This window comes from Hyaena hyaena, unplaced genomic scaffold, assembly GCF_003009895.1.
Source record: "Hyaena hyaena isolate Hyena2069 unplaced genomic scaffold, ASM300989v1 scaffold_3, whole genome shotgun sequence".
In the NCBI taxonomy this organism is placed as follows: Eukaryota; Metazoa; Chordata; class Mammalia; order Carnivora; family Hyaenidae; genus Hyaena; species Hyaena hyaena.
The window spans coordinates 6,688,874-6,711,267 of NW_024080635.1; the positions used below are offsets into that span (position 1 = coordinate 6,688,874).

General features: G+C 57.3%; 1 protein-coding gene across 5 annotated transcripts; it reads left to right on the forward strand.

Annotated features, from left to right (window-relative positions):
- Nucleotides 1-250: 250 nt before the first annotated feature.
- Nucleotides 251-22,241, forward strand: UBXN11 (UBX domain protein 11). Of its 5 annotated transcripts, XM_039232884.1 has the most exons (17): nucleotides 280-302; nucleotides 2,514-2,552; nucleotides 4,534-4,632; nucleotides 5,450-5,478; nucleotides 6,077-6,175; nucleotides 8,213-8,313; nucleotides 8,795-8,849; nucleotides 9,335-9,411; nucleotides 11,682-11,814; nucleotides 18,600-18,814; nucleotides 19,106-19,183; nucleotides 19,713-19,793; nucleotides 20,120-20,237; nucleotides 20,368-20,471; nucleotides 21,677-21,750; nucleotides 21,826-21,966; nucleotides 22,053-22,241. In XM_039232884.1, the coding sequence occupies exons 3-17, from the start codon at nucleotides 4,562-4,564 to the stop codon at nucleotides 22,210-22,212; spliced, it is 1,536 nt and encodes a 511-aa protein (XP_039088815.1). In that variant the 5' UTR covers nucleotides 280-302; nucleotides 2,514-2,552; nucleotides 4,534-4,561; the 3' UTR covers nucleotides 22,213-22,241. The 5 variants fall into 5 exon arrangements, 4 of the variants coding, with proteins under 4 accessions (XP_039088809.1, XP_039088832.1, XP_039088815.1 ...); XR_005528529.1 differs by lacking the exon at nucleotides 2,514-2,552 and having other exon boundaries at nucleotides 251-302; nucleotides 21,818-21,966; nucleotides 22,053-22,138; XM_039232878.1 differs by lacking the exon at nucleotides 2,514-2,552 and having other exon boundaries at nucleotides 251-302.
- The last annotated feature ends 153 nt before the right edge of the window (nucleotides 22,242-22,394 follow it).

Sequence of the window (22,394 nt, forward strand, 5' to 3'; positions counted from 1 at the left end):
CCCAAAAGTGAATTTAGCATAAACGGTTGCACTGTCCGATTACACATTCGGGTTTCAGCGGCTTGCGGGTGGGAGGGTATAAAGGAACCCTCCATTTCTCCAGACTCCAGAGTCGGCTCACAGTGGTGGATTCTGGGATTTGCAGTATCCCGCGAAGAGTTTAGACCCGTGGGCCAATAGAATCCGAGCACAGGCGGTGGCACCCCCTCGAATTAGCCAATGAGAAGCGCACGGGTCCTGGTCGCCTGGGAAACCGCGTGACAACAAGATGGCGCCGCGGGACGCCTTGGCGGCCCTGCGCGGTGAGTCCCTGCTCAAACCTTTGCGGCCCCGGAGTCCCCCACGCAGGCTGGGGTTCTCACCCCGAGAGCCCGAGGACCTGCGAGCCCCGCGGTCGGGTTGCCCAGCAGGCTCCCGAGTCCTGGGAGCGGCTTCGGGTTCCCGCCGACCGTGGCTGCGCGAGGAGGCGGGAGGAGGCGACGCGGCTCCCAGGGAGGGGTTAGGTCGTGACTGAAGTCGCGTCGTGAGCGCTTCCAGCTGGAGATTGAAGGCTTGAAGGCGTGCAGGCTGGTCGGGTCCTGTCGGCGCTGGAGAGCACTGGGGCCTGGGCTGGGGGCGCGAATAGGCTGAGTGCCTGTGACCAAGGATGTTACCAGTCAAGCTAGTCCTGATTTGGGTCCCAAAGATGTAGGGGCATGGGATAGAGCTTTGCTCTCAAAGTCTCTGTCTGAAGGGGAGACAGTCCAACCTTTAGGAACCTCCAGCCTGAGGCGGGGGTGGGGTGGGGTGGGGATGGGTGGGAGAGGGAGGTGACAGTCAGCCCCTGGAAGCCCCCAAGTGAGGGGAGTAGACGTGGCTCTATCCTCGGGCCCACGCGCGGTCTGAGGAAGGAGGAGACGTAGTCCTGCGCTCAGGAGTCCCCAGACTATGGGGAGATGCAGCCGTCACCGTCAGGGGTCTTTTATAATCCATGGGAAAATTAATCTGGAGACGTGTTGAATTGGCCTGGAGTGAGACAGGAAACAGGGAAGTCAGTTGACCTCCGTTGTGACAGCCCCAAGAAAAGGCAGTGAGAGCCCCACTAAGACGACCAAAGTAAGTATGGAAAGGAGGAGCTGTGTGAGAGACATTGCAGTTTAACCCACAAGATATGGTAATTGATGGGATTAAGAGAGAAGGAAGGAGAGGAAAATTTTGTGGTTGGATGATGTGGTCCTATTAAGAAGAGGGAAGTGGGAGGAGTGTATTTTGAGGGAAGATGTTGGGTTTAGTTTGGGGACCAGATCCCCTTTTTTTTTTCTGCGATAGCTTTGTTGAAATATAATTCCCATGCTATATATTCCACCCCTTTGAAATGTAAATTTCAATAATTCTTAGGATATTCATCAGAATTGGGCAACCATCACCACAATCAATTTAGAACATTTTCATCAGCCTAAAAAGAAACTCTGGGGCACCTGGGTGGCTCCATTGGTTAAGCGTCCAATTTCAGCTCACGTCATGATCTCACTGCTTGTGAGTTAGAGCCCCGCATGGGGCTCTGTGCTGACAGCTTAGAGCCTGGAGCCTGCTTTAGATTCTGTGTCTCCCTTTCTCTCTCTGCCCTTCCCCTGCTCATTCTCTGTCTCTGTCTCTCAAAAATAAATAAACGTTAAAAAAAATTTAAAAAAAAGAAAAACTCTGTACCCTTTAGTGATTACTCCCATTTACCACCCACCCCCACCCCCACCCTACCTGCTGCCCCCAGCCCTAGTCAAGCACTAATCTATTTTCTGTCTCTAGATTTGTTCATTCTGGACATATCAGTGGGGCTGTAACATGTGGTGGTTTGTGACTGACTTCTTTCCTTTAGCATAATGCTTTCAAGGTCCATTCATGTGGTGACATGGGTTTCATTTCTTTTTATTGCCAATAATACTCCATTGTAAGGATATAACAGATTTCTTTATCCATTCATTGGTTGATGAACATTTGGGTTGTTTCCATTTTTGGATATATGAATAATGCTGCTATGAACATGTATACACGTTCTCGTGTGGACCTAACTGTTCATTTCTCTTGGTTACACACCTAGGAGCAGAATTGCTGAGCCATAAGGTAGGACACTGTTCAGCTTTTTAGGGAACTGCCAGACCATTTTCCACAGCCATTGCATCATTTCACATTCCAGCTAAGTTTCCAATTTCCACACCTCCTCACCGATACAGGTTAATTTCTGTCTCTCTCTCTTTTTTTTTTTTTTAGCCACGAAGGCTAAAAGATCCTTTTTGAAGGGTTGTTACGGTGATGAGGATTTGGAGAAGGGAGGAATGATCAGGTCTGGCGGAAGTTCGTGCAGGACAGTGTTAGCCACGAAAGGAACATTGCCTATTAGCATGAAACAGACATTCTAAAAATTGATTGTGGTGATGGTTTCACAACTCTAAGAATGTACTACAAACCACTGAATTGTACACTTTAAAAGGGTTAAGTATGTGAATTAGAGCTCAATAAAGCTTTTTTTTTTTTTAAAGGTCAGTACTGTATGGCTCCATTTATGGCACATTCTTGAAGTAAGAAAACAGTAGCGGTTGCCAGGGTTTGGGGATGGTGGAGGGAGGGCTGTGGGTGTGACTAGGAAGGGCCCGGTGTGAGGGAGAGACAAGGATAGAATCTCTGTGGTGATGGAGTGGTTCTCTATCTTGACTCCAGTAGTGGCTACCTGCGTGAAAGAGCAGAGCGGGGTACACACGTATAGTAATGTAACAGTGTAGTAAGGTTCACTGGTGGGAGCCACTGGGTGAACGGCACCCAAATCCCCTCTGCACCCAAATTTCCCTCGTTTCCCGTGAATCTGTAATTTTAAAATAAAAAGTTAAAATATAACAAAACAGACAAAAACAATTAAAAAAGAAGAAGAAGAAGAAGAAGAAGAAGAAGAAGAGTTAGCCCAACTGAGGGAAGGGTGCACTTAGGAGTGGGGACCGCATTCCAGGAAGGGGCTCCAGGCCAGGGGAGCCGTGTGTGTAAAGGCCTGATGCGCAGGAGGCCGGACAGCCTCAAGTGGAGGAGGCAGAGATGGGGAGGTCAGGAGATGTGGGCGGGGACCTGATCATCCATGTTATGGAATTTTGAACTTCTTTTCTCTGGGTGAGTAGGAGCCACTGGGAGCTTCAAGCAGGGAGGTGGTATGGCAGCTTTGAGTTTAAGAAGATCCCTCTGGCTAGAGGCTGGCACAGGGGACCACGAAGGCCATCACACTTGGCCGCAAAAACCATGAGGAAGCCTGGACGAAACGCAGGGACTGGGGCATGCGAGGGGCAGATTTGGAAGGCTGGATGGTGGGGGTGAGGAAACTCTGGGTGTGGGACTTGAGTCCCAAACTCCAGAATCTTCTTCCGAGAAGGCTGCCTCCAGCTGGTACAGGTCCCCTTGCTGGGTGGCTTCAGGGCCACCGGTGGAAGCCGGTGCCACACATTTTCAAAGTGGCACTGCCTTGGTTTTGTCCTAAGAAGACTTGATTCACACCCTGACAGAGGCCCTTTGGTTCTAGAATTTCTAGATATTAGCCACATAATATACTTAATTTGCTGAATAGAGTAGTGGTCTTTAATTCCATCCCTGGTGTGCATTCATCTTTCCAGAAGGAAGAGGGAAGGAAGGGAAATGAGCCTGTGTGAGTGTCCTCAGTGTCTAGTAACAAAAGCCACAACAGCCACAGTTCACATTTAAAAAAATTTTTTTTAAAGATTTTATTTATCTTATTTATTTTTTTAAAGATTTTTTTTCAACTAATCTCTATACCAAACGTGGGGCTCGAACTCACAACCCCGAGATCAAGAGTTGCAGGCTCCACCAACTGAGCCGGGCAGGAACCCCCACAATTCACATTTTTAAGCATTTCCTTTTAGTGTGGCCCTGGGCTCCGTGCCTTATGTAAGTTATCCCTGAATCCCCTCGATAACCCTGCCTGGCTGATACTGTCACCAACCCCACTTTATGCCAAAGGAAACCAAGGCACTGGTTACCCTGGTAGATGGCAGAGCCTGTGCAGAGCCTGGGCCTTTGACCTCCATATCACAAAGACTGCCTTGGTTGCGTTCTGCCCTTAGGTTGCCCCTTTCTGGCTCTGAGAGTCAGAGTGATACCTGGGTTCTTGTAGGAAGGGAGGGGACACTTGCACTTTGGGTCAACCAGCTCCTTGATGGATAGACAGAAGCCCCGGGCCTTCTGGCTAGTCTTATGCCCCGGCTGTAAGTTGGGAGAGTCCCAGGCTTCTGGCCCATCTCTGTACCCCACCCCTCCCTCATCGCCCTTTCCCAGCCAGGTGGGAGGGCCTCCAGGATCAGAGCAGAGAGCAGACACCCAGCTCAGGGGTCCTGAGGCAGGGCTGCCTGCAGAAACCCCTTCAGGGGAGTGGGAAGAGGTGACGGGTGCTGCTCCCTGGACAGTGCTTCCTCCTGGGAATAGGGATCAGGGGAGAGGACGTTTCCCTGGCCCCGAAGCCCTGGGCCCCCTCTGTCCCCAAGGACTGACTTCCTTCTTTCTTCTCAGGGAGTTCCTGATAGCTAAAAGTAGAACTATGAGCTCCCCTTTGGCCTCCCTTGGCAAGACCCGAAGAGTTCCCCTGGAGTCAGAGCCTGTGAATCCAGGGTAAGGATCCAGCCTCAGGGGGTCTTTGTGTTCTTGCCCCTGCCTCCTGTTGTCTCCCCCCCCCCCCCCACCATGGACTAAGAGAATGGCTCCTAGTGTCTCCTAGTGTCTTGGGGGAAATAAGGGAGAGTTACATAGCTTTCCCTGACCACCTTCTCTTCCTCCTTTTAACTTCTTCAGAGAGGCTCGGCACCATGTCTGAGCAGGTGCCGGGCTGTGCCCTGTGGTGCGGTGTGGGTGGTGTGGGCAGTGTGGGCAGTGTGGGCGGTGTGGGCCAGTGGGGGGTGGGGGGAGTGGCCCAGAGCCCATGTTAGTTTGCAAACACTGATGGTACCACTCCTCCCGCCCAGCCATGCGCGAGGCTCTCAGTAAAGGGAGTGCTTCACATCTGTCCAGCACTATCATCCTTTCGAAGCATTTACTTCACCGCTCTCCTTTCTCTTCTGAATACTGCCTTGAGTCATTTGAAGGCCAAGGAGATGCAGAGCGATTAAGCAACAGGCCGGGGGTCCATTTCAGAACAGAGCCGGTGCTGGGCTCCGGGGCCTGGGATCTCTTGTCTTCCACCCAAGCCACTGCCCCTCAGCCCTTCCCCCGCCCTTCTCCATGGGGAGGAGGGGACCCCTAAAAGCCTGTCCCTTGGCTTTTCCCAGTGCCAGGGATGGGATTTGGTGTGGGTCAGCCTCGGGAGGCAGAGGCCCAGCCTCCTTTTCCTTCAGGCTCGGCTGGGGATCTGGTGCCCAGAGCCGCTCCCTGATGGCATTCCAGGGCTTCCTAACTCGTCTGTCTTCCTTTTCCTTCCTGCCTGGGTTCCCAGGAGGCGAGGGATAAAAATCTACGGAGATGGTAAGTGTGGGCTCTGCCCGTGTGTCCCCCTCACCTCCCACCCACTGGGTCTCCCTGGAGTTGTGCAGATGGAGAGAAGGAGCGCGGCCATTGCCACGCTGCTCCCTGCCGCGCTCCCAGCCCCCGAGGACAGGGCTTTCTGGCAGCTCTCTGATCAGGGGGCCCCACACCCTTAGCAGAGGTGTATTGCTAACCGTTGAAGTCCTCCACTCCCTGTGGGGTTGGCCGGTGGGGTTTGACCCCCGTCCTCTTCCTCCTGATGACCTCCTCCTGCCCGTTACAGCCTTTTCTCCCTGAAGCCCCACCCTCGCTTCGCTGCCCCAACTCCTGCAGGCTCAGCCCTTTGCATCCCAACCCCATTCTTGCCTCCACTGTGCTGTTGGCATTGGCCACTCGGGTCCCCTCCGGAGCCAGGCTGGGAGAACTGCAAAAGGAAGCCTGTTCTAGTTGGATCCTTGCTCCCTGACATCCCATGTGTTCTATCCGCATATACTTGGGGGTACAGAGTACAGGCTGCTGCATCCTGGCCAGAGCCCAGGGCCTCAGTTTCCTCCGGGGCTCAGCCCCAGAGCAGTGACCTGGGCATCCCTGTCTGCAGAAGATGAGGTGAACATGCTGAATGATGGACATGGCTCAGAAGAAAGGATCTCTGTCCCTTCCTGCTATGGAGGTATAGGTGCTCCTGTCAGTAGGCAAGGTGAGAACAGAGGCCTAGGCGGGTCTGGGTCCCCAGCAGCAGGAGAGGGCCTCAGAGAAGGGGCGAGGCCCAGAGAGGCAGGGACCTACTCTTGCCTGTTCTGGGTGAGCCTGTGGTTCCCAGGCTGCCCTCCTCACCTGCCCTGCACTGTCCCCAAAAGGCTGTGGTGACACTGATCCCAGAGGTGCCCAGATGGGGCTCACAGGGCAGCCTCCTGGAGGGGGGAGGGGGGAATGGGCCTGGGCACAGGGGAGGCATGGGCAGGCAGGGTCAGGGTTTGCTGTGGGCCTGGAGGAGCTGGGCATGAGGTCAGAATGTTCCACTAGCCGTGATGTCTTGGATAAGCAACATCCTGTCTCTCTGCCTCCATTTCCTCCTCTGTGGGGTGGGAGGCCGTCCTGCACCAAACACCCCTCTGTGTTATAGGACAGGGAACTGAGGTGGAAAAGAAGACCGGAAGGGCCTGGCCGCACAGCCGTTCAGGCACAAAGTCAGCTGGGGACACTTTCATCAGTAACTGCAATAACCAAGGCTCCTTGAGGAGCCATCCTACGTGTCTGCCCCCCTACCAAGGTCACAATCAAGGACTTGCCTGCCTGTCTCGCTTCTGTGCACAGCACACCAGCCACTGTGCCGTCCTCTGATCGCCCTGGGCTCTAAGCTGCCGTGGCGCTGCTCTCGCAGATGTCTTTCTGACTTCCAGGCTCTTTCCTCTCTCTGCTTTTCCTCCCAGTGTTCCAGTGCAGCGTTCCTCTGCTGGGATCTCCTCCCCTTACCCCACCCGCTCTGCCGCAGGAGCTCATCTGTGCTGTCTGTGCTGATTGGCCCCGATGTCTATATATCTGTTACAAAGCCTTGATTACAAGTCAGAGAAAATTCTTATGAACGTTGAGGAGAACTTATTGTCCTGAACACCAAGAAGTCCAGGAGGCAGCTCCAGGGTTGTTAATCTATCGGTTCAAAGATGTCCTTGAACAAGTTTCTCCATCTTCCCACTGAGCCCCGCTTGGCACGTTAGCCCACGTGCCTGGACGGTGACAATTGCACCTGCCTCACACATGGGGCAGCACGCAGGGGAAGGAGAGGGCCCGTTCCTTCCCGTGTGTCTCTCTTGTTTTCTTTCCCTAAATGTCTTATTTTGAAAACTTTCCAGCCTACAAAGAAATTAAAATAATAGTAAAGTGCACACCCGTATATATGTCTGCCATCTAGATGACACAGTTAGTGATATTTGGCCACTAGTTTGCTTTCTCTCTGTCCCTATACACATATGGACGAATGTTAAGTGTCTCTTTTTGAGGAACTGCATAGAAATCAGTTTCAGATATCGCGACATTTCACCTCTACGTCAGCGTGCATCTCCTACAAATAAGGACACACGTGACCCCAGGGCCGTGACCGCACCCAAGAATGTGGAGGACTCGGTGCTGCTATGGGAGCACTGCTTCTGCGCTCAGATCTCCCAAGTCCCTCAGTAGCTCATAGCTGTTGTTCTTCCCGATCTGAGTTCTGATCGGGACCGCGCACCACATTCGACTGTTATGTGTCTGTAGAACAGCGTCCTTGCCTTTTGAAAAAGTGACACTGACTCTCTGAGGAGCCAGGCCACACGTCCCGTGGAGAGCCCGCACGTGGGCCTGTGTGCTTGTTTGTCCTCGGTGCAGACTCGCTCCTCTCTCTGCCGTGTTCCCGTAAACCAGGCGCGAGGTGTAGGGCCTTCATTCGACTGAGGGTGACTTTCCGATAATGCCTCATGGGTGATGGCACCTATCTGATACGCCACTCACTCACACTCCTTGGACACATCACTGCTTCCCTGCCTCAGTTTCCTAAAGCAGTTCATTTACTCAGGGGCATATTGTGAGGACAGCACAAGCTGACACATGCAAAGTACTTAGTACAGTCCCCATTATCTAAGTGGCAGCTATTAGTATTACCCTTATTTCTGCTTCTGCGGATCCCTGTCCCCCTCCACTGGACCCCCGCACTTCAGCCCCAGCTCTAGGCATGGGCTTTAGGACTTTGTCTGTTTGGCAGTCTCTGCTGTCCATGACTCGGAGCTGGTGGCCACCCTGTCGAGAAAGCTGAGGGACCTGGAGCAGCAAGTGAAAACTCAGACTGAAGAGCTGGTGTCCAAGGTGGGACCCCCAGCAGGGGGCAGGGACATAGTCTGGTCTGAGGGGTGGAGGGGCCCAGGCTGGGCAGGCCAGTGAGTTTCCTACCACAGTAGGCCACGGTGGGTGGCTTCTAGAACCATCTCTTCCACTGAACTTTCCAGTTCAAGGGCCAGGTGTGGCCTGGGGCTGATCTGGGCCCTGGGAGCTGAGCGGAGAGGCTAAGGGTCATCTCTACAGCTGAGTGAGGCTGCTAGCCTTGGACTAGGTGGCAACAGCGACTGCTGAGCGCGGGGCCCCTTGGGCGTGCTCTACTCTGTTTCCCATTTCAGGGGAAGCACAAGGATATCAGAGGTCTAGGAGCTGTGGCTGTGCCAAAGGGTGGTAGGGGCAGGGTCTTTAAACTCCCAATTGCCCCACGGAGGCAAAAAGTTTGGCTCATCCCACCTCTTGTGCCCTGGGAACCCCCAGGCCTGTCTGCTCCCCCTTTGTCTTGTTGCTGCAGGACCGGAAGATACGGGCCCTGGAGGAAGTGTTGAAGACCCTCCAGGAGCGCCAGGGTAAGGGGCATTCTGGGCAGGTCAGCCTTCCTGGGGCACCTGCCCTGGGTTGATGGCTCCAGGGCATCAAGCCTCCAAGAGCATCCAGCTGAGTCCTGTAGTGAGGTCTAGACAGCTGATCCCAGAGCGAGGCAGTGACACGCTAGGGGAAGTGCCCTCCTTCGCCGGACCGGGTCCCCAAGTGCAGACGTAGCCCAGCCCCGAGCATAGGGCGTAGGGCACACCATCAGAAGTGTAGGGGAACAGTGCCCTCAGGAGTCCCGGGGGGTGAGGGGGGTGGCTGGCGCGCTCCTGAGAGTCAGTCCAGGCGTCCCCGCCTCTAAGGTCAGGGGGAGAGGCCAAGAGGGAGTTTTCAGGGGATCCCTCGAGTTTTCATGGGGCAGCTTCTTCAGAGGACCCTCAGGGCAGAACTCTGGGCGAGGCCGAGCGTGGTCTGGCAGCCTCTTTGCTGGGGCAGCACAACCCTTCCTGATCTTTCCCTGAAGGCAAGGCGTCCCTGCAGCGGCAGCAGCAGCTGGAGACCATGTGCTTGCAGCTGCAGCGGCAGGTCGGGGAGATGGAGGTGAGAGAAGCGCCGGACCCTTGGGACCTAGCGGGGAGCCCGCTTGTCTGGGTCTCCCTGCCATGTACCCCACGTGGGGCCCGGCCCCGTGTTCCCCTGCTCAGGACTAACCCAGGGTTTAAAGAGCCAGGGAGGTGTCTGGTACCCCAGCCGCACCAGCCCCTGCCTACCTCCTTCAGTCTCCCCTTGAGCCTTTCGCCTCCAGCCACGGGGCCTACCTCTGGTCCTTTGACCACACTGAGCTCTCCCCCCCTCAGGCCCTTGGCCAATGCCATTCCCTCTCTCTGAAAGGTTTTTTCCCCACCTTCCCCTGGTGGGTCTTCACCCATCCTCAGTCTCAAATTGGGCTGGGGGCTCTTCCCAGGTGGCCTCCCCCACTCTGACCAGGGCAGGTTTTCTGTTCCCTGCCTGTTTAGTGTCTCACTCTTCCCCTTTGGGACCCAACTCCACAGCAGAGGCAGGGACTGGTTCCCTCCTGTTCACTGCTGCATGGCCAGGACCTAACTTACCGCCCGGCCACGTGTGTGGTCACAGCCATCCCCTGCCACTGAACATGGCATCTCACTCACTGGACTCCCCCTTTTGCCCCCACTTACCTACCCATTCATATAGCAAGGCTTGAACTCTAGGGACCCTAGGCTCAAGGGAGGGTCCTGGACACATGTGCTTCCTCAGTGCCCCCCATCCTGACTGACCCCCCTCCCCGGAAGCTCTCCCTTGGGGCTGACTCTCCACACACAGCTGGTTTCCAAAGCCCAACCCTAACTCAAGACCACAGAAGCACCCAGATGCCACCGAGGGCCCTTCCCCCCTGGGCCTCTTATACCTGGGGCTGCCCAAGCCATCTGGCGAGAGTCCTGGCACCAGGGGGTGAGGGCTGTGCCCACAGCTTCAGGGCCGAGGGTGTTGCGGCTCCCACGCTCCCGGCACTGACACCTTGACTGCTTCATTCATCTAACTCACACAAAGTATCTGCTGTGTGCCGGGAACCCCACCAGGCACTGGGATGTAGACATGGTCCCTGTCTTCAGGGGGCTGACAGTCTGGAGGGGACAGAGATATAAACAAGGACACAGATACACCAGTACAGAGAAGATAACAAGATATTTAGATGGGTGACACAATAGAGATGAGCTGGAGTTTGGGCCACTCTGCGGGGTGACATTGGGCAGATCTAGAGGATGAGGAGGGGACCAAGGGATGAGGATCCAGTCTAAGAGGTGACAGTCTCCTCCTGCCATGCAGACTTTCTTGGGAGGGGGCGTGGAGAGCCCTGAGAGAAGGAGAGTCTGGAAGGACCATCCAGGGGGCTCGTTCATCTGTCGTGTAGGGCTGGATTCTGTCCTCAAAGATGGGAGGAGACCAGAGGAAGGTTTTCAGAGGTGTGGATGGGGAGGCAGGTGGACAGCTCAGGGCTGGAGCGTGGAGCTGGAGCAGAGGGGAGGGATTCGAGCCTGCTTTGCAGGTGGTGCTCACGGCCTCACGGGGTCACGGCCGAGGCCCGGGTGGAGGGGCTGCCGCTGACCGAGACCAGAGGCCTGGAGACACGGAGCTTTGGAGGGGGGGGGACACGGAGTGGTGACCGTTGGGGATGGGTTCATGTTGAGTGAGGCAAGATGTTGAAGTGGAGACGGCTGGGAATGTGAAACGGAGAAGAAGCGGTGTGTCGCAAGAGACGAAGAAGGAAGAGGGCCTCTGGGTTTGGCGCCGGGCAGGCTGTTGGTGGCCACAACCGAGCAGTTCCAGTCAGTTGTAGAGAAAGGGGGCCGGGTAGAGTGGGTTCAGGAGAGAAGGAGCTGAGGAACCAGTGACAGGAAGTGTAGACAAGTCAGAAGTTTTCCTGTGGCAGGGGGGACGTGAGGCCCAGCCCCAGAGAGGCTGCATGTGGCTCACCGCGTCTTCAGTCCTGTGCAGCCGTGTCCCTGCCCCTCCTCCACTCAGGCCAGACACATGGGGTGCCCCACCGGCATCAGGGCCACCTTCCGTGAGGCCCTCCACTGTGCCTGAATTATCATTCTGAGTCCTTCTCACAAGCTTATGGGGCAGGTATTGTCATCTCTCCGTTTACAAGCAAGAGCCCGAGACTCTAGGAGGTGAAGTGGCTTCCCAAGGTCACAGCCAGAAAGCAGCCGAGACCCAGGCGCCCATCCTTTCTGCCCCTTTGGCTCCGGTTGCCGAGGCCTGAGACTGGGGGCTGGGCGGATGCTGCCTGTTCCCTGAGGGCCCGAGCTGACCACCACCCTGCCACTTTCCCCTTCTCTGCCCCCCAGCGGTTCCTCAGTGACTACGGGCTGCTGTGGGTGGGCGAGCCAGCTAACGAAGACAACGAGGACTCAGAAGACAAGTCAGACTCAGAGGATGACAACAGGGACTGGATGACAGCCAAGAAGTTCTGGAAACCAGGTAGAGTAGGGGGTCTGTCCCCGGCCCCTCCTACAAAGGGCGTTCTCCAGCACCTTCCTGGGGCCAGTAGCTGTCCAGAGGCCATGTCACTCCTGCTCCTGACACCGGAGACGGGAGGAAAGGCCTCAGCCTCCTCACTGACCACCTAACCCGCCACTACTTTCTGCCTCTGGTCTTGCCTCCGACTCTCTGCTGGCTCATCTTCCAAAGGCTCCAGAGACCCCGAGATACGAGATGTAACAAGCCCTCATTTGTCTCGGGCTCCACGCCATAGTTTACAAAATGTCGTCTGTCCAAAAGATTTTCAAAAACAATTTTTCTGCTTTGGAAGCTGCCCCTCAGATCCAGGCCTCCATCCCTCCTTGGGCTCCTTTATTAGCTTCACTTATAGCTGGACCGTTGAAAGGGACCTGTTTCTATGAGGTTCCACCCTTCTTTATCTTTAACTTGACTGCTAATATCTAGATGGCTGCACCCCATAGATTTGGGGCCAGAGAAAGCCGGGTCCATTCTCTTCAAAGAAGGGAGGTGATAACCCAGAAGGTACTCCTCCAGTCTCCGGAGTCGGTCGGACCGGGGCCCTCCTCTTCATGCCATCACCTGTTCCAGGTGTGACTTGGGCATGTGACTTCTGTCCTCTGAGCCTCCGGTCCCCCGTCAATAAGTGGGGAGATACCCTTCCCCGCAGAGTTGGAAGGAGTCAGTGGGTTAGACGCAGAGCACCTAGCACTGACCTCGCACGTCATCAGCCCACCACATAGGGCCTTTTATTATCATCCCTCATGGGAGCACTGATGAGCATGGCTCCCGAGGGGAGATATTTGGAAGAGGACAGCACTGTCTTGATTTCAAGACAGACTTGCTGCTGAGTGACAACTGAGACTCACAACATGAGAGTCCTGCCTCCTGTTCAGTCCTGAGCTCTGGCCAAACCCTCTAAATCTTAGGGCACAACTCCCTCCCTGCTTGGAGGGAGCATTTTCATACATAGCCTTGACATGGGCCACGGCTTGTTCCATTTTATAGATGGGAACACTAGGGCAGTTCAGTCTCGAGACTGTTGAGTGAAGGGGCCAAGACTGAAGGCTGAGAGCCCCTTTAGGAGGGGGGTACAGTTGTCCAGGCAGACGAGGAGATGTGTCCCGTGGAAGGGTGCTCCTGGCAGGCACGGCGCAGAGAGGCAGGACGGAGATCTGTGCCCTTGGTGATTGTGCGTTAGGGAGCTGACAGGAGGAATCGGGGATGGCCCTGGGACACCCCCTCTGGGGTGAGAGGCGGAGCCCCGGAAGGTGACTGCCAGACGCTCTAAGAACGGTTCTGGGGTCTAGGGCCAGAGGCCTGCCAGCGCTGCGCCCTGGGCCCCCCACATGCCCTTGCCGGCTGGAGGGCAGGCTTCCACCTGGCGGGGGAGCCTTCCTGCTGTTTTGGGGGTCAGGCCAGATAGCGAGTTTCCAGCCTCAGCCCTGTGGACTCCTACCCTTCCTCTGCCAGAAACAGCACAGACTTCACTCTGCCCTGTGCTGTTTATGCCCAGAAGAGGCTGGCTCTGAAGCCGAGGGCCTCACAGCTAAAGCAACTTGTGAAAACCCTCTGCCAGCACCTCCTCTGTGTGTCTTCTCCCGTTTTTTTAGGTTTTAAAAATATTTATTTATTTTGAGAGAGAGAGAGAGAGAGCAGGAAAAGGGCAGAGAGAGGGAGGGAGAGACAGAGAATCCCGAGAGGCTCCACACTGTCGGCATAGAGCCCTACATGGGGCTCAATACCATGACTATGAGTTCATGATAGCTGAAACTCGACCGACTGAGCCACCCAAGCGCCCCTTCCTTTGACTTTCTGATTCTTCAACATGGAAGGGCCTCAGTTTAGGTCTTCTGTGAGATGAACTACAGGCTTCTCATTTCCAGCGGCTTTGCTTCCTGGTCCCCTCCATCTCCTCCCCCTGCTTTGTCCCCAGGTGCCAGGCTGCTTCTGCACCCAAGGGCCCTCGAGTACACAAAACCGGGCCCTTGCTGGCCCCTATACCCTGGCTCATTTCTCTGGCTCTCCTTCTGTTGGACACCACTCCCCAAGGCCCCAGGCAGCAGACCAGTTGGGGACAGCCCAGGGCATCTGTACTGGGTCAGCCCATCTAGAGCCAGGACTCTTGCCTTGGGGAGGAAGGCCCACTGGCCCTTGAAGGGGACCCAGCACAGGGGAAAGCCTTGCAAGGACTTGGCCTCAGACTGGATCATTCACCCCTCTCCCCCTCCCCACCAGTAAATTGGGCATTAAATAGGATGCCAGGTGCTTCAGGGTATGCAGAGACATGAAAGGGACAGTCCTACTCTGGTCACAACCCATTGCCAGGGGTTGAGCCTCAGGGCTGAGAGCTCCTCACTCCCCCTTCATTGTCCCCTCATTGTCCCCTGTGAGCTCCTTCCCCTCATTCCTGTCCCTTCTAAGCTGCTCCCCCTCATCCCTGTCTCCTGTGAACTCCTCCCCCTCATCCCTATCCCCTCTGAGCTCCTCCTCCCCTTCCCTGTCCCCTGTGAAGCTCCTCACTCCCCCACCCCTCACCAAGTTCCTGCCCTCTACCTCTTCCCTCCCCCTGCAGCCTCTGCCTGCCCCTAGCACCCTTCCTCCCAAGCCCTAGCCTCCTGCATATGGCTGGAGCCTCTTCCCTCCCCTGCTCAGAAAGCCATGCTGTCTTCAGGTCTTCACTCATCCCTGGGGCTCCCTTGAGTCCCTGGAACTGGCCTGGATTAGACCCTAGGCAGGCCAGGCTTCTCCCCACCCTCAGGACCCTCTCAGGCCTCTGCTGTGTCCCCCGAAGTGCCTTGTCCCTTTTACCCCCTCTTTCCCCAGCCTCATGGAGCACCTGCTGGAGTACCTGCGGCCAAGCACTGTGCACCTGCACCGCGCCCAGCACGTGGGAAGGGGCTCCGCACTGGGGTGACAGGGTTAAATGCCCCAGCTGAGGAGTGGGGGGCCTGTGTGGGCAAACTGCTTCACCTCTCAGAGTCCGTGTCCTCATCTGTCTGTGGAAGGAGATGGTGTGGTGACGCCCGGGCCACTGGGAGCACTGGATACCATAGGGCATGTGGGGCGTTCTGGGGGGCCTGCCACATGGCGGCTGACCTGTGACCACGAGCCACGGCTGCTTGGCCCCCGTCAGCCCCCAGAGTGCCCAGCACAGAGCTTGGCCTGTGGGCAAGGGCGTGGACACATACACACGATGGGTGGGGGTGCCTGGGTGCCCCGGCCTGGACAGTCAGGCACGCCGGGACAGCGCTCTGCACGGGATGAGGTGGGGACAGGTGGTATGATGCTCAACCATGCTGACCAGAGAATTGGTTGTGCCCCTCCCCCAGCAGTGATCAGACTCTGAGGCCCTGTTTTCCTTCTACTGCTTCCTCTGAGGAGCAGAGTGAGTGTCAGTCCCCAGAGCAGGGCCAGGCTCGCAGGTGTGTGGAAATAGCGGGTCTGTTTCCTGTTCAGCCTTTGGGGGAGGTGGTGGGGACAGGCACGCAGGGGCCCTGGGGCACCGCCTTGGTATTTGCAGTAGCAGGTGCGTCCTTCCTGCAGCGGTGAGGAGCCAGCCCAGAACGGGCCCGCCCCTCACCTGCTGAGAGTGGCAGGGTCTGGCCCCCCTCTGGGCTCTGCAGCCTCCACGGTAGCACTTACCACGTGCCATGGTCACTGTGGTCACCCTGTCACCTTCACTCAAGTATGATCTTGAGGAGGGAAGGACTCGGGCTACGGGGAGAGCCATGATTCTCAGGGCCTAGCGGAGCCTGGATACTTCAGGCATATTGGTGGGAGAGAGAGATGGGTCCAGTATGTGCTTCCCGCCTGCGTTCAAAGAGTGCCCATAGTGGTTGGAAAGAACAGCAAACAGAAAAAGTCAACAGCCTGTGATGAGGCGCACGGGCTCCAGGGACTCAGGAGGCTTAGTCTCCAGGGGAGGGACCCCTGGCAGGGCTGCTCAGAGGGCACAGTGGGTGAGCATCCTGAACCAGTGATGAGCAAGAAGGTGTGGCATTGGTGACAACAGCCACCATCTGCCCGGCACTTCCTCTGAGCCTCACAGCCACCTGTGATGTAAGGGCTTTTATTATCCTCAGTTTATAGAAGAGGAAGCCGAGACCCTCCCTTGCCCAGCATCACACAGCTTGGTGGCAAGAGTCTGGGCTCTGTGGCTCCAGAGAGTGATGGGGGAGCACACTGGGGGGGGGGGGGGGGCTGGGGCGCCTGGGCCTTGAGGGTCTCGGGAGTTGAGCCAAGGAGCTTGGTCTTATGCCTCCCTAACTCCTCTTCTTAATAAAATCATGGGCTCTCGAAGTTGTCTGAGGCCTCAGAGACGATCTGTCCCTGAACCATGCCCCTCCTGACACGGGGACCCCAGTGAGCAGGGGCAGCCTGTGCGGTCACTGGGAACAACAGGCTTAGAGTCACCCGGGGCCCTGAAAGCTGCAGGAGCGGGAACATGTCACCTTACAAGGTCCAGTTTCCCTCACTATAAAACGGGAGAGGTAACAGCTGCCTGTAGGTGCTGGGCACAAAGTATGCACTCACCGAGTCGTCCTTACAGTCAGTTCCTCCTGCTGGATCTTGCAGGCGGGATAGAGGTTCCTATTCTGTCCCGTCCCAAGGAAGGGAGAGCCGCAGCTCAGACAGGAAATGCCTCCTTAGACCTCTGACCTGCCTCGCCCCATGTGACCTGGCAACGGGCCAGGCTTCGGGTGTGCACTCCTGGCTGGCTGCGTGGTGGCTGTGCCAGGATTCCTGCCTTATTCTCTCAGCCCAGGTCTGCCTGGTGCTGTGGTTCCATCTCCTGGGGCCCTTGTCTCCCCCCACCCGCCCCCCCACCATGGGCTGCTGCACTCCACACGTGCTCAGCCCACCCGGTTTACAGTTCTCCATGCCTTAGCCCTGCCCCCACCCCCAGCCGAGAGCCCCCTGGTGCTAATTTGCTCAGCAAACTCTTTCCCCTCTAGTTGCTTCTTGGCTTCCTCCCCTGGGTTTCCACCCGTCCTTTCCACTGCCGCCCACCCCGTGCCCGTCAGCTCCCTGAAAAAGCCTTGGCTCCAGGATGCAGCTGGATTGGCAGGTAGCATATCCGAGTGGTCCTGGCTCCACTTGATGTGGTCTGCGTGCACTGGGTCATCTGATCTTTCTAGGCTTCACGGTCTCCATCGGTTAGAGTATAGGGGTGGGGGCAGGAGTTCGAGGAGGCGAGCTTTTCCGTTATTTTTAGGTTTACCAATGTGTTCTGAAATGTAGTCTGTTGTTAAAGGAAAATAGCGGCTTGATGTTGCTCTGACTCATACTGGGGATGCCCAGGATGTTCTGGGAGGTTTTCTTGGGAGTCTCAGGAGCCCTCGGGGACCACAGGAGGAGGTGGGGGAGCCGGTGCAGCTCCCGCAACCTAGGAGATGCAGGGGAGGGGGAAGTCCAGCCCGGGCCTACCATTTTGGCAGCCACAAAGGCAACAGGAAACAGAGCCACCCACATCTGTACTTCCTCCGCACAGCCACCGCACCTATAGAGCCATTGCACCACTGTGAGGGAAGGAATTGGGTCCCCAAAGTCCCGACCCACATCCTGCCACAGCTGGGCTGTCCTGGTGAAAACAGCGTCCAGGAAGGCCCTAAAAGTCTGAGGTTTTGTAGGGTCACACCCTAGTAGGTGACTTACTTGGGAGCTAGATGGCTTCGGGGACTAAGAACAGGCCCAAGGCCTGTCCCCCGCCATCAGCATCCCACCTGCCCTCCAGCCTTTCCACCCTGGCGTCTGTTGTGGCTGTCCCCAGCGTCCCCTGAAACGTTTGCACACCGGGGTGTGCCACACAGTCTTCAGAAGAGGAAGCCAGAGCGTCTTTCAGCTTCTCAAAGGGGTCTGTGTGACCCAGACCCAAGATCTGCTCCCTCTCTGTTCTGTCCAGCTGCTGCCCTGACATCCTCGCTAGTCGTCATGTGTCCCTGCCCCCAAGCTCCCCATCTAGAGGGTGTGGACGGGTGGGAAAAGCAGACTCGAGTCAGCTCTTCCTCTAATTTGCCAAGTGACCCAGGGCAAGTCATTTTTTGTTTCTGTGGGCTTGTTTCCCCATGTGCAAAATGGAGATAAATGATCTCCTGTGTCATGGCCACTGGACCGGCCTGAGGTCCATTTGTGCCTGACAGAGTTGGTAACAATGAGCAGCTGGACAGAGTGCTTGCTCTGAGCAGGCCCTCACTTGGTCATCTTCCTAGACCCTGGTAGCCATCCCGGGAGGCAGACCCTATCATCCCACCCTTCCCGGAGAGAATGCCGTCATGCAGAGCACTGAAGGACTTGACCAAGGGCACACGCGTGGAAGCCGAAGAGCTGGGATCTGAACCCGGGCAGACTTCATCCAGAGCTGGGAGCTCTGCACTGTGCTTTTCAGGCGCTGACCTAGCGCCTGACCGGGCAGAGCTGGGATCAAGTCCTGCTCCTGCCACTTACTCTGCGGATCCCTAGGCAGCCATTAACCCCTAACCTACAGGGTTCCTCCTCTTGGAGAATGGGGGTGACTATAGCCCCTACAGCACAGGGGTGGTGTGAAGAGAGAGTGGCATAATAGGCATTAGGCCTCTAGCATAAGGTGAGTGGTCAATAAAAGATAGCTATTATCTAGTGGCAGTTGTACTTCTGCCTCCCCAGGTGGCCGCCTAAGGAGATGCGGAAGCCACTGCTCAGCATGCAAGGGGCCACCAGAACCAGGGCTGCTGGGGCACACCGACTGCCATGAAGAGAGGCTCATGGGTGTTTATCCTCTTTACCAGGGGACTCACTGGCGCCCCCCGAGGTGGACTTTGACAGGCTCCTGGCCAGCCTGAAGGATCTCAGTGAGCTGGTGGTAGACAGTGACACCCAGGTGACACCAATGCCCCATGGAGCACGGCTCCATGTCCTTGAGCCCATCCCACTGAAGCTCTATCGGAATGGCCTCATGATGTTCGATGGGCCCTTCCGGCCCTTCCATGACCCCTCCACACAGGTAGGAGTGGTGGGGAGGGGAGACAGGCCATCTGGTGCCCTTGCCCCCTGCCCTTCCTTGCTCACCATTAGTTGGCGACCGGAGGCCCAGCCCAGCCTGCCCTCCACCCAAGCCCGTGCACAACTTGCAGAAACAACCCCTCCCCCACCCCAAGTCCTGGGGCCCTGGATGTGTGCCCAGTGTGACTCATTGGATGGGCCCAGGGCCCAAGGCCTGCCGTCCAGACGGGAAGATGAGCAGGAGGTGCCGCACAGGTCCAGCCCAGCCTCACTCTTCCAATCCCTGCCGCAGCGCTGCCTTCGAGACATTCTGGATGGCTTCTTCCCCTCAGAGCTCCAGCGGCTGTACCCTGATGGGGTCCCCTTCAAGGTGATGGGCTGCTCCTCAAACCACCCTGTGTGGGGATTTTGGAAGGGGCGGGATACACAGCTTCTTCGGGCATCACCCAGTCTGAGGTGGGGGCCACTGCCCCACCTATGGGGACCCCCGTCTCTGATGACCTTCGGGAAGAGGGTGAGTCTGAAGCCCGGCTGAGAAGGGGCTACAGTTGCCCAATGAGCAAGGGTGCCAGACTGTGGCTGAGAGGCAGGCAGTGCCCCCTGCTGGCACCCTGGAGGCACAGCCTTCAGCCTTGCAGGGCCGCTGCCCCTCCCCAGCATCCAGGACACCCTGACAGCCTAGGGTCCCTGAGATGCTACGCAAAAGTGGCCTGGCTTGCTCCAGAGGCTCCCGAAGCCATCTGATTGGTGTGGAAGGCAGTGCTGTGGGGGCAAATGTGGGCCTGAAGGACATGGCATGAGCTATCCCCCTGCTGGCGGTGGGGGGGGGGGTGAGGTGAGAGGGGTGCGGTGGTGGGAGCTCATGAGCAGCAGCTGGAGGGTGGTGTGTCACTCCACAGCAAGGGCACACGAGGGAGTGTGTGCCGCCGCCACCCGGGCTTGGAAAACCGTGTGAGTCATGCCTGGAGGTGTTTGAGGCAGTGCATGTCAAGGCGGGCTTTGCCCTCTCCTAACACCTTGGTCCCTCGCTTCCCGGCTGGGTCCTGAGAGGGGCTTTCTGGGGAGGATGTCTGTACAGTGGCTCCGGCTGGCATGGTGAGGGGTGCTTGCAGGAGGAGCCGGGCCCAGGTGGGTGAGAGCAACAAGAACTCCCGGGGCCTCAGTTTCTTCATCTGTAAAATGGGGATTGCACCAGACCAGCCCTTGAACCTGTTCCTGGGGTGGGGGTGGGTGCTCTGTTTGGGGGAGCGGTGGAGCCCAAGGCTGAAGGTCTAGGCCCACCGCTTTCGCCCTTCCTAATCGCCAGGTCAGTGATCTGCGCAATCAGGTCTACCCAGAGAGTGGGCTGGACCTGTTCCCAGGTGAGGGCCGCGTGGTGGGCTGGCAGAGGATTCACAGGCCCATGGACAGGACAGAGTACCCAGGTGAGCTTGGCCCTGAGGCTGAGCGGGGGGGCGGGGGGCGCGGTGTGGGACAGGCTCCAGGTGGCCTCATCCACCATCACGTCACTCCCAGTCCCTCCCCCCGCCAAGGCTCCCAATGCACTCCCTGCAGGCTCCAGGATGACTGTTGAGAAGTTTCTGAACAGGCTCCCCAAATTTGTGATCCGGCAAGGTGAGGTGATTGACATCCGGGGACCCATCCGGGACACCCTGCAGGTGAGGCCCCCCCCAGCTCCCCCAGCCTTGGGCTCCCTGGCCCAACCTACCAGAGGGAGATTGGAGATTCTCTGGAGACTCAGCTCGAGGGCCACTGAATGGGGCCTGGAGGGAGAAGTGAGGCCCTCGGGGCAGTTCCACTGTGTCCTGAAAACAGCCTGGGGAGGGCTGCATCCACAGAGGGGCTGGGGGCTGGTGGTGTGGCTATTAGAAGGGGAAAGCCAGGGTCTAGGCCAGGGGTAAGCCCAAGGCCCAGCCACCCCCTCGAGGTCCAGACCAGATGATCCAGTTCAGTCCTGGGTACCCCCTCCTGGCCCTCAGGAACATCCTCCTCCTTCCTCACTCCCCATCCTGCAGCAATTCCTTCTCCACCCATGAAAGGTACCAAACCTCAGTTTCCCACCATGTGGCCTCCTTCACCCCACATTGCCAAGTCCTGCCTGGTGTGCCCACACCCCGCACTTCTCCAGACCCCAAGTCTCCTCTCTGTTCCCTCTGCCCAGCATCCTGGTCGAGGCTCCGGAGTGGCTCTCAGATACCCCCCCTCCTGCCTTGCCAACTGTCCTTCCCCAGCAGTCTCTGTGCTCCTGTAAAAACATAAGTTGGATCTGGGGCCTTCCCTGTGGAAACCCTGCAGTGGTTCTCGGGTAAGGCCGAGCTCTTACCTGGCACTCAAGGCCCACCATCGCTTGTTGAGCCTCTTCCCGCCTCTAACCTTTTCCTTTTTCCAGTGCAACCTGATTCTCAGCTTTAGCTACATGAACTGCTGACACTTTCCCAAATGTATCACCTCCCAGAGAAGCCTTCTCTCACCAGGGGCTCTCTGCTCATTGTTGTCTGGAATATCCCTGCACCCTTTCCATTTCTATGGACCCCTCATCCTTAGTCACTGCTCTGGGGTCATTTCCCCTGGGAAGCCTTCCCTGACCGGTGCTGGCTTAGGCCTCCAGCCTGGTCATTGTGTGGGGTTCTGTCTCCCGCATTACCTTGAGGGTCTTCAAGGCTTCTTAGGGGAATGATGGGGCCGCATCCCAAAGCTTCCCTTCCATTTCTTCTCCTTGACCCCAGTTTACACAGAACACCCCTCCCCCTTGGGCTCTGTGGTCTCATCCATCCCTGATCAGGAAGTCCCTTCTAAGGGTTGGGGGAAGGGTGTGACTCTAGCAGAGCCCAGGGCTCTGTCCCCTTTCATTGATGCCTTCCAGAGCTGCTGCCCATTGCCTGCCCGGGTCCAGGAGATCGTGGTGGAGACACCAGCCCTGGCTGCTGAGCGTGAGAGGTGAGGGCACAGTGAAGACGTAAGGGACCTTGGGGTTGGGCCACTAGGGGGCACTGATGGCCTCTAGGCCCACAGGAGCCAGGAGTCCCCGGAGTCACTGCCGCCCCTGCTCTCCATGCTGCGCATCAAGTCTGAGAACGGCGAGCAGGCTTTCCTGCTGATGATGCGGCCTGAGGACACTATTGGTGATGTGCGCACCCTGCTTGCACAGGCCAGGTAGGCACGGGGCGGGGCCAGCAGCCACATGGGGTCTCTGGGCCCTGGGCCATGGCCTGATCTGATCGGTTCTGCCCGGTCCCCAGGGCCGTGGATGCCACGACCTTCGAGATCATCAGTACATTCCCACCCACGGTCTACCACGACGACACGGTCACACTGCAGGCCGCGGGCCTGGTGCCCAATGCAGCGCTGCTGCTTCGGGCGCGCCGGAGGCCACCGCCTGCCCCAGGCCCTAGTCACTGATCAGAATAAAGCGCCCGCTCCCACACTGGCTCGGCGCTCTCGCGCTCTCTTGGCTGGCTGGCGGGGCAGCCCAGCTGGGCGCCAGGGAAGGCTGGGGCCCAGCGGGGCCAGGGAGGGGGCGGTGCAGACCCGCCCCTCCGTAACTCGAGCTCCAGCTGGCTGCCCGGCTGCTGGGTCTTTGT